The 10,125-nt window shown below is 35.3% G+C and overlaps 2 protein-coding genes across 2 annotated transcripts; one reads left to right on the forward strand and one right to left on the reverse strand.

The window, feature by feature from the left end:
• The first annotated feature begins 6,946 nt into the window (after nucleotides 1–6,946).
• On the forward strand, nucleotides 6,947–7,773 carry LOC147803169 (uncharacterized). The gene is made up of 2 exons (XM_087152943.1): nucleotides 6,947–7,283; nucleotides 7,367–7,773. Exons 1-2 carry the CDS (start codon nucleotides 6,947–6,949, stop codon nucleotides 7,771–7,773), a joined length of 744 nt encoding a protein of 247 aa, XP_087009069.1.
• Nucleotides 7,774–8,928: 1,155 nt separating this feature from the next.
• Nucleotides 8,929–10,125, reverse strand: LOC147803170 (uncharacterized). The gene is made up of 2 exons (XM_087152944.1): nucleotides 9,527–10,125; nucleotides 8,929–9,286 (listed from the first exon to the last, which is right to left on the reverse strand). The coding sequence occupies exons 1-2, from the start codon at nucleotides 10,123–10,125 to the stop codon at nucleotides 8,929–8,931; spliced, it is 957 nt and encodes a 318-aa protein (XP_087009070.1).

Raw genomic sequence — 10,125 nt, forward strand, 5'->3', positions numbered from 1 at the left:
AACCAACCAGTGAAGGAACACTGCCCAGTGAAGGAACATTTCATATATATTGATTAAAAATAAGAATTTGAAAGTTTTTCTTTAGATTGATTGGTAACAATAGCTTACTGCCAAACAATAGAAAGTCATCTAGTAATGTTTTGGATTACCTGGTCAAATAGACTTCTCTGGAAAAATATTTGAATTTGTTATTATCTCTGCAACTCCTTGTTTCGTTGAAAAAATTATAAGGTGAGTGTTTGTATTTATATGTTTGAAGTGGAATTAATAGCATGTAATAGTTTTATTTTTCCCACTATGAAAAAAAGAATTCAAAATACAGTTATTGAAGTTACGTTTTATTTTTTATTTTTTTTAAGCATCATAGCATAATAAAATACTGATAAGGGGGTGTTTATTCACTGGATCACCAAACAATGAAAAACCAGTGAAGGAACAAGTGTTCCTTTACTGGTTTTTTTTTTCTAAGTTAATGAAAATAAAAGATAAACTTTAATTTTCTTGTACCTTTAGTGATGTTCCGCATCAAAAGTATGTTAAAAATACGAAAAACAATTTCTAACCAGTGAGTTAACAGTCATGTTCCTTTACTGGGCATAGATTTCCCAGTGAATGAACAGTATGTGTTAATTTGTTGACACTTCAATTTTTAATTAATGATTACAAAAAAAAGTTGACATTTTACAAGTATTTATACGTTATAATTTCAAGAATAGGCTTGTTTTTAAATATTTGTATGGCTTATAAATTCATAAAGAGCATTAAATAATAATCAAAATTAAGTGTTCCTTTACTGGGTGTTCATTCACTAGTAAGAGCTGTTTCTTCACTTGGTCTTCTTACTACTTGTTATTTGAATCTCCAAAACTTTAAAACAATTTTATGTAAGTTCTATACAATTTTTTTTACATAATTTACAATTAGAAACAAATATGTTGACACTGTCATTTAACTAAAATTACGAATTTTGAAATTAATATAATTTTTTTAAAAGGCAAGTGAAGCTTAAGTGTTCCTTCACTGGATAGTTTACCCTACCCATAAATATTATTGAGCGCAATTTTTTTTTCATGAAAGATAAAAAAAATTTCTGAAAGTTTTAAGAAATAGGGGGATTTAAATGGCATAATGTATAGTGTGCAAAAAAATAAATGGACCAACCTAAATAATTTTTAACATAAGAGTCGTATCTTGAAGTTATAGGACTCAAAGGATTCAATCTTAAAGGTTCAAAACGATAATTTCAATTATACTAATTAACTAGTGCAGACAATATTTTAAATTACGAAATCAGACACAAAATCATACTTTCTCAGACTAAACATGCCTTTTTTTCGACGAATTCAGATTTCTGACACCCGAAATGCAGGGTGTAGCAGTAATCTAAGATATATGGTCCCAATAGTTTGGTAAGGACAGTATTCCAAAGTTTGAACAATTTAATGTAATTTTGCCTTTTGTATATTTCACCATATCTCGAGAGCGTATTAAGCGAATTGAAAAGTTTTAGAACACGATTATAAATTTGATTCATCCAAAGATAATTTAATGCAAAAAACTTTTTAGTGAACACTAATAATTTTTTATTAATATTTTATTTAATAATAGTCAAAAAAACATTTCCAATTGTAGGTATTCAATTTTTTATAAGATTTTAAAAAATGAAATTTTAAATGGAAAAATAAAAAATTTGACCTAAAACGATTGAATAGTTCTTTCAGAATCGAATTTTAAAAATACAATTTCTTAAAATTCGATTTCTCAGAAACTATTTTACATATTTTGCTCAACTTTTGTATTAAAACTTGAAATATTTAAAATAATGTAAAACATTTTATACCTTATAATTAAAACACTTTCACTTATTATTAAATAAATAGTAAGAAATAACAAATATTCACTAAAAGTTATATTTTGAATGGAATTATCCTTGGACAAACGAATTTTATAAATGTGTCCAAAATACTACAAAAAGAAAATTAACATTAAGCTTTCGACCGTTCTCCTGCGCAAATTATAAGGGTCATTTTTTCCAAATTGTGGCTACCCCCTATATTTCAAGTCAGAGTATACCGGACAAATGTATACCGGGCAGTGGCACTTAACCTTAAAAAAACATCAGTGTAGGGTATACCGGGCAAATGTATACCGGGTAGTGGCACTTAACCTTAAAATCTAACCTTAATATATATATATATATATATATATATATATATATATATATATATATATATATATTGTTGAAGCCGGTATGTTGCTACGCCCGTTGGCTTCTTGGCGTCATTGTTCTCAGCCAAGAGTCAGTTAATGTAAAACAACCAAAGAGCAAACACGCTCGTGTTTTTTGCATCTCCGCAGCGCTACCAGCACACCCGCAAAATAAATTCTTTACAGTCCACGTTGTACAAGTTTGATTTTATACATCCCGCAAGCTATCGCACAACATCTGGTCCGAACGATCAGGAGAATAAAGATCCAGTATATCGCAAATTTACAATAAAAATCCCGCATTCATTATTGGACGGACCACGCATCGCATCAGAAATAACGCAGCATATCTCCAGCCATCGAATTAGTGAAAGGTAGGCAAATTTTCATAATTTATTTACCGCATAATTTCATTTAGTAAATAATGGATAACATTGAGAAATGTAGAAAGAAACGCGCTACAATCAGAACTAGCGCTACTAAACTAATAACAAAAGCAGATACTATAATACAAAGTGACACTAAAGAAATAACAGAACTAAATGAAATATTTGAGCAATTAAGTCAAAAGGAGAGTATTTTGACATCATTAAATTCTGAAATTGAAAATTTAATTTCGGTTCCAGCAGAATTCGAAACTGAAATTAACGCTAGCGAAGAATACGGCGAAAAAATCATCAGTGCTAAGTGCAAAATTAAAAATTGCTTAACGTATTTAGAATCAGTTAATCAAGTGAAATTAACTCCCGCAAGTTTTGTAAACAATAGTGTTAGCGTAAAATTACCAGAAATTCCGCTTCCGAAATTTTCGGGTAAATGTGAAGAATGGAGTACTTTCAAATTGCAATTCAATAATGTTATTACATCCAATAATCAGTTGACAAATGCACAAAAACTACACTATTTAAATTCAGCTTTAATCGGAGAAGCTAAAAATCTTATTACATTAGATGATACATTCACTTCATTATATACAGCTTTAGAAGAAAGATACGAAAACAAAAGGTTAATAGTAGAATCTCACGTTAAATCAATATTAGATATTGAAAAATTAACGCATGAGTCGGCTAAAGACTTACGTAATTTAATTGATTGTGTAAAGAAAAATATAAGAGCATTAAAAATTTTGGAGTATAATCGCAATGATCTTTCTGATATTTTTGTTTTAAATATAGTACTTCAAAAATTGGATAGGGAAACTCGAAGGCAGTATGAATTAAATATTAGCTCAAACGATGTTCCTAAATTAGATGATTTATTTTCATTTTTGGAAAAACGAGCTCAAATATTAGAAAATGTTAGCAAAACCACTCCTTTAAGATTTAAGTTAAATCAAGAGAGAAATCCTAAAACGAAAACATTTCTAATTAATAAAAATGTAACTCAATCATGCATTTTGTGTAAAATGAATCATCCTATCTTTAAGTGCGATTCTTTTTTGAAATTGAATAGTCATCAGAGAAGTGAATTGGTATCAAAACATAAATTGTGTTTAAATTGCCTAAGCAGTCAACACAAGTTATTGAATTGCAAATCGAAACATTTATGCTACATATGCCACTCAAAGCATAATACACTACTCCATAAAGAACGCGAAACTATAAACAATTCTGCGGTTTTGGCTTCTTCTTCTCACGGTCATGACCTCAATCCCGAAGCAGCGGTATTTAATATTCATCAACAAAATAATGAAATTGTTTCTGCTTCTTTATCTTGCATTAATTCGAAAAATAAAACAGGGCTTCTTCCGACTGTTTTAATTTGGGTTTTAAATCCTTTAAATGGATCATATATGCAATGTAGGGCGATATTAGATTCAGGCAGCATGTCGAATATTTGTACAGCTAATTTCGCTAATAAATTAGGTGTACCTCAAGAAAAAATAAATTATCGGGTTTCGAGTTTGGGTGGAAACGAAACTACAATAAGATCAAAAATACAAGCTACAATTTGTAATGGTAATGGCTCTTTTTTGAAAACTCTTGATTTTTTAGTGGTATCCAAAATTACCGATTTTCTTCCTGTTACATCCTTCAGAGTAGATAAGTTAGAAATTCCGCAACAATTAGCAGATCCTAATTTTGCGGTAACTGGAAGAATAGATATGCTTTTAGGCGCGGAGGTATTTTTCGAAATTATCAAGGCTGGAGATATCCGCGTTGCAAACAGTGATTTGGTGTTTCGCAATACTGTTTTTGGATACATTGCAACTGGAGCAATAAATACCCGCACTCCAGAAATTCACTGCGGTTTCATAACCTCTCAAACAGAAGTCGAAGACTGTTTAGAAAAATTCTGGAGAATAGAGGATATAGACTATAAAATAAAAATTCAGAGTGAAGAAGAAAAGTATTGTGAATCACATTTTCAGAATACTTATCGCAGAGATGAGCATGGACGATTCATCGTAGAGATGCCAGTTAAGGACGTTGAGCGTTTAGGAGTGTCCAAAGACTTAGCCGTGCGACGTCTGAATCAACTATGGAAAAGATTATCCAGAAATCAAGAAATGCAAGATTTATACAAATCATTTTTGCAGGAGTACTTAGACATGAATCATATGGAAAAATATGATGATAATGAAAGCAATTCCGGTAATCAAATTACCTATTACCTCCCACATCACGGTGTTTATCGTCCAGAGAAGGCAACCACTAAGTTACGTGTTGTGTTCAACGCTTCATCAAGTACCTCAACGGGTGTGAGCTTGAATGATGTCATTTTGAAGGGGGACGTGGTCGAGGACATTTTCGAAATCATGACTCGATTTCGTAAACATAAATATGCTTTCACGGCAGACATCCAAAAGATGTTTCGACAAATCAAAATAGATCCATCGCAGCTTGATCTTCTAAGAATTGTTTGGAAAGATTCAGAGTACGCAGAACCTGTAACATTCAGACTCAAGACAGTCACTTACGGAACTGCTTGCGCTCCATTTCTCGCAATCAGAACTCTCAAGCAGTTGGCTAAAGATGAATTACGATTTCCACTGGCATCATTAGTTCTTTTGGAAGATATTTATATGGACGATATCGTTTCAGGTGCTCAAAGTTTAGAAGGTGCTCAGAAAGTGCAACAACAGCTGAACGATATTCTAGCAACTTGTGGAATGTCTCTTCATAAGTGGAACTCTAATTCAAGGGAGTTAAGGAACAGTTTACCATTAGGTGACCCAGCAGAGCATGATTTTGCATCAGAAGTTGATGCGAGTGTCAAAACTTTAGGTGTAAGGTGGAATTCAATTGAGGATCAATTTACGTTTAAAGTATCCATCCCAGAAATGACCACCAAATTCACTAAGCGTGAAGTGCTGAGTTTTATAGCAAGACTGTTTGACCCATTAGGCCTTTTGCAACCTGTCATCACGAAAGCAAAGATGTTTCTCCAAAAATTGTGGGTCCATAAACTGTCGTGGGACGATCCCCTTCCACCACAAATCGCAGGTCAGTGGCTTAATTTTGCATCTTCTATGCAACATATAGAAACTATTCGCATTAATAGATACATTTTAACTGACTTTTTCACGAAAACTGTTTTAATGGGTTACGCTGATGCCTCGGAATTAGCGTATGGAGCTGTGGTTTACATGTATTGCCCAGGCCTAGCTGAATCAAACACTTGCCATATTATTGCAAGCAAATCTCGTGTTGCACCCATTAAAGTAATTTCTATACCACGTTTAGAACTATCAGCTTGCTTACTTCTTTCTCAACTTGTAAGAAAGGTTTATAATTCTCTTAAAATGGACATTGACGAAGTCATTCTGCATACAGACTCAACCATCGCACTTGCATGGATTAAAACGCCAGCCCACCAGCTTAAAACCTTTGTTGGAAACCGAGTCTCCAAGATCCAAACCTTGACTGAGAACTACCAGTGGAGACATATTTCCACTCATAACAATCCCGCAGATCTCATTTCCCGTGGTTTGAATCCTCAAGAACTTTCCTCATCAGACTTGTGGTGGTCGGGTCCGTCTTGGGTGAAAAGTGGTGAAATATCGCATTTGGAGGAAATCCCTCTCTCAACAGACGCTCTCAAAGAAGAACGCAAAAAGACATCGTGCTTGATTGAAACAACTCCTATTGACTTTCCGATCATTTACAATGTTTCATCATACGTTAAGTTAAAAAGAATTAGCTTGGTGTCTCCGCTTCATAATGAACTGTAAATCTCCGAACAATCGCATAAATGGTTATTTAACTAGTAGTGAGATAAAACTAGCTAGAAACGTTTTGGTCAAAATAGTCCAAAAACAAGAATTTCCAAACGAATATCACCAGCTAAAAAATAGCAAACCAATTTCTTCGAGTAGTAAGATCCTCTCCTTGAATCCGTTTTTGGATGAAGAGGGCCTTATCCGTGTTGGCGGTAGGTTAGAAAATACACAATTATCGAATGAAAGAAAACATCCTATTCTCCTACCGAAAAAACATCACTTAACTAATCTAATTATAATTCATTATCATGAATCCTTCTTGCATGCTGGAGCACTTTTACTATTATCAGTTATTCGCAAAGAATTTTGGATAGTAAATGCTAGATCAGTTATAAAAAAGCAAATCTGGAATGCATAAAATGCTTTCGATTAAAAGAAAAAACCGCGACGCAGATAATGGCTCAGTTACCACCTTCAAGAGTAACGCCTTCTAGAGTATTTTCCATGACTGGTCTGGATTATGCAGGTCCATTTTTTGCGAAACCGTGATCTGAACGTGGAGTTAGATCAGTTAAAATGTACATTTGTATATTTGTGTGTTTCGCGACAAAGGCGGTGCACATCGAAGTTGTTGGAAATTTAACCGCTGAATCATTTATTGCAGCTCTAAAAAGATTTGTTGCGCGAAGAGGAAAACCAAATGAATTATTTTCAGACTGTGGTTCAAATTTTGTTGCTGCAAATAAGGAAATTAATCGAGTAGTTAAATCTCTTCAAAAAGAAGAATCCATCCATCAGTATTTTGCCGATGAGCAAATTAAATGGCACTTTAACCCACCTTCAGCACCTCACTTTGGAGGAATTTGGGAAGCTGCTGTGAAATCCGCAAAATCGCATTTGAAAAGAACAATAGGTGATCATAAATTGACCCTTGAAGAGTTTTTACTCTTACTGCACAAATTGAATCCTGCTTGAACTCTCGTCCTTTGTGTCCAGTATCGGACGATCCCGCTGAGCTTTCAGCACTTACCCCAGGACATTTCCTTGTGGGAACCGCTCTTTCCTCTATACCAGAAGAGAACCTTCTAAGCGAAAACATATCCCCATTAAAACGTTGGCAGTTGACTCAAAAACTTTTCCAGAATTTTTGGAAAAGATGGGTTAACGAGTATATTTCCAGCTTACAGCAGCGCCCCAAATGGTTGCGAGAACAGCCTAATTTGAAAATTAACGATTTAGTTCTCATTAAAGAGGACAATATTCCACCTTTGAAGTGGAAATTAGGGCGTATACAAGAAGTTTTTCCTAGTGCTGATGCTAAGGTAAGAGTGGTCAGTGTCAAAACTGAGACTGGAACTTATAAAAGACTCATTCACAAACTGTCAGTTTTACCTATTGACTGATTAACTTTCTTTATTTTATTTTAGACTTTTACTTTTCTTTTTGTTTTGTGTTATAGTTATCCGGTTTATACCAAGGAATCTATACATCTGTTTATAATTATATATATTTTAATTTTATGTATGTTGCATTAGTTTTTTATAATTATCTTTTTATTAGAGGTGTATAGTTTAATTTTGTTTTTTGTCAATTTATGTGCAAATTTTGAAACTATGTTTCAAGGTGGCCCGGTATGTTGAAGCCGGTATGAATGTAGTAATAGTAGCGCCACCTACATTAATTAGAAAAAAAGAGTCAGTTAATGTAAAACAACCAAAGAGCATACACGCTCGGTTTTTGCATCTCCGCAGCGCTACCAGCGCACCCGCAAAATAAATTATATACAGTCCATTGTCCAAGTTTGATTTTTATACACCCCGCAAGCTATCGCACAACAATTAGATAATTGTAAAGAAGGGTTGAGGAACGCGTCCTCTCTCCACGCGAGTCAGTTTGGAAGTGAGTATGAGGGGGGTTTACAACCGGTTATGCTGGCTGGATTTACCTTACTTCAGTTCGTTTTGGAGTGGTCAGGAGGGTTGTCGAGGTACATACTTGGGGACTGGGTGTTTGCCGAGGCACACCACAGTACTCCCCCCTTAGTACCAAAGGTACGAAACAGTCTATAAAAGTCTATAGAGTGATTACAAGTATCGAGGATTAAACTTGACTTTTCTTCCAGAGCGAGTCATAACCGGTAAAGAGTCAACTTGCTCACATTGAACTTGTGGAGTTGAAACTGTTGGCGTTGAAACTCTTTCCTCTAGTACGGGGTCTGTTGAGTCTTTGTTTAAAAGAAAAGCTGGTTTTAGACGGTCAATGCTTATGGTGGCTTCCTTCCCATTTTTCTTAATCGTGAAATGTTTTTCAGTTCTATGGAGAACTTCAAAAGGTCCATCATTAGGTGATGACAGCGCAGGTTTCAAGGTATCGATTCTTACGAACACATGGGAGCACGTTTCTAAAGCTGGATATACGAAGCATGACGATTTTGAATGGCAGGACGCAGGTATAGGTTTTAGAGTTCTGAAGGTTTCTCTAAGTTTTGAAAGATAAGTTGAAGGATCACTAGGAGCATCGGAAGGCGCTTCAAAGAACTCTCCAGGTAAGACGACAGTTTATCCATAGACCATCTCAACACAAGATGCATTGAGATCCTCCTTGAAGCAAGTTCGCAGTCCTAGTAAAACTACTGGTAACGATTCAGTCCATTTGGTGTTGTGGCACCGAAGAGCTTGTTTCAGAGAACGGTGGAACCGTTCAACCATACCGTTTGAAGAAGGATGGTAGGGGGTTGTGCGGATTCGCTGTATTCCAAACATAGACTTCAGGCAGGAGAAGAGGTGGGATTGAAATTGTCGGCCTTGGTCTGTAGTCAAGATAGCAGGCACTCCATAGCGAGATACCCAATGAGCGACGAAGGCCTTGGATACTGTTTCCGCTGAGACGTCACTGAGAGGGATGGCCTCCGGCCACCTAGTGTAGCGATCAACACACGTCAGCGAATAATTAAAACCATCAGAGGTCCAACTAAGTCGATATGCACGTGCTGGAATCTCTCAGAAGGTAGGTTGAGAGGCTGTAATGGACTTACAGTGTGTCTTTGTACCTTATTTCGTTGGCAAGATAGGCAGGAACGAGTCCATTCTGTTACGTCTTTCAACATGGACGGCCATATGAATCGATCTTGCACTAGACGCTTGGTGGCGCGTATACCAGGGTGCAGGGTGCGACAAGTTGTGCAATGAGCAGAATACTTCATGGCGAAGTTTCTTGGGTATATAAGGACGAACTTTTTCCTTACTGACATCGCAGAAGATTTCAATATTATTTCCCATTTTGAAAGGTTTTAAATCTATTGAATTATTATTAGAAGAGATTAAAATTTTTAGTTCCTCATCAGTCTTTTGACAATCGGCTAAGTTTTTTAAGTCAGTTGTAGAAAGGTTAATTGCATTTATTCTAGAAAGAGCATCTGCAACAGTGTTATTCGAACCGGAAATGTGTCTGATATCTGTGCTGAATTGTGCGATAAAATCTAACTGCCGAAGTTGGCGTGGAGAACAAGATTCGGATTTTTTATTGAAGGCGAAGATTAAAGGGCGATCATCAGTAAATATGATAAACTGTCGGGCTTCTAAAATATACCTAAAGTGCTTTATAGTACTGTAAATGGCTAATAACTCCCTATCATAAGTGCTGTAGTTTTTTTCTGTTGCGGTTAATTTACGAGAATGGAATGCTATAGGGCGGATGCCAGATGGTGTGTGGGATTGTAACACGGAACCTATGGCTGAATCAGACGCATCCACCAT

Source organism: Parasteatoda tepidariorum, chromosome 10 (assembly GCF_982258835.1).
Source record: "Parasteatoda tepidariorum strain Cologne lab strain chromosome 10, Ptep-v5.0, whole genome shotgun sequence".
Lineage (NCBI taxonomy): Eukaryota > Metazoa > Arthropoda > Arachnida > Araneae > Theridiidae > Parasteatoda > Parasteatoda tepidariorum.

What these genes read in the sequence shown, in the direction of transcription:
- LOC147803169 (XM_087152943.1), top strand. Translation starts at nt 6,947, where the DNA reads ATGTACATTTGTATATTTGTGTGTTTCGCGACAAAGGCGGTGCACATC. An exon ending in GCATTTGAAAAGAACAATAG is followed by an intron (nt 7,284 to 7,366) that starts GTGATCATAAAT and finishes CTTTGTGTCCAG; the next exon opens with TATCGGACGATCCCGCTGAG.
- LOC147803170 (XM_087152944.1), bottom strand. Translation starts at nt 10,125, where the DNA reads ATGGTGGATGCGTCTGATTCAGCCATAGGTTCCGTGTTACAATCCCAC. An exon ending in TTGTCGCACCCTGCACCCTG is followed by an intron (nt 9,287 to 9,526) that starts GTATACGCGCCA and finishes TCGCTACACTAG; the next exon opens with GTGGCCGGAGGCCATCCCTC.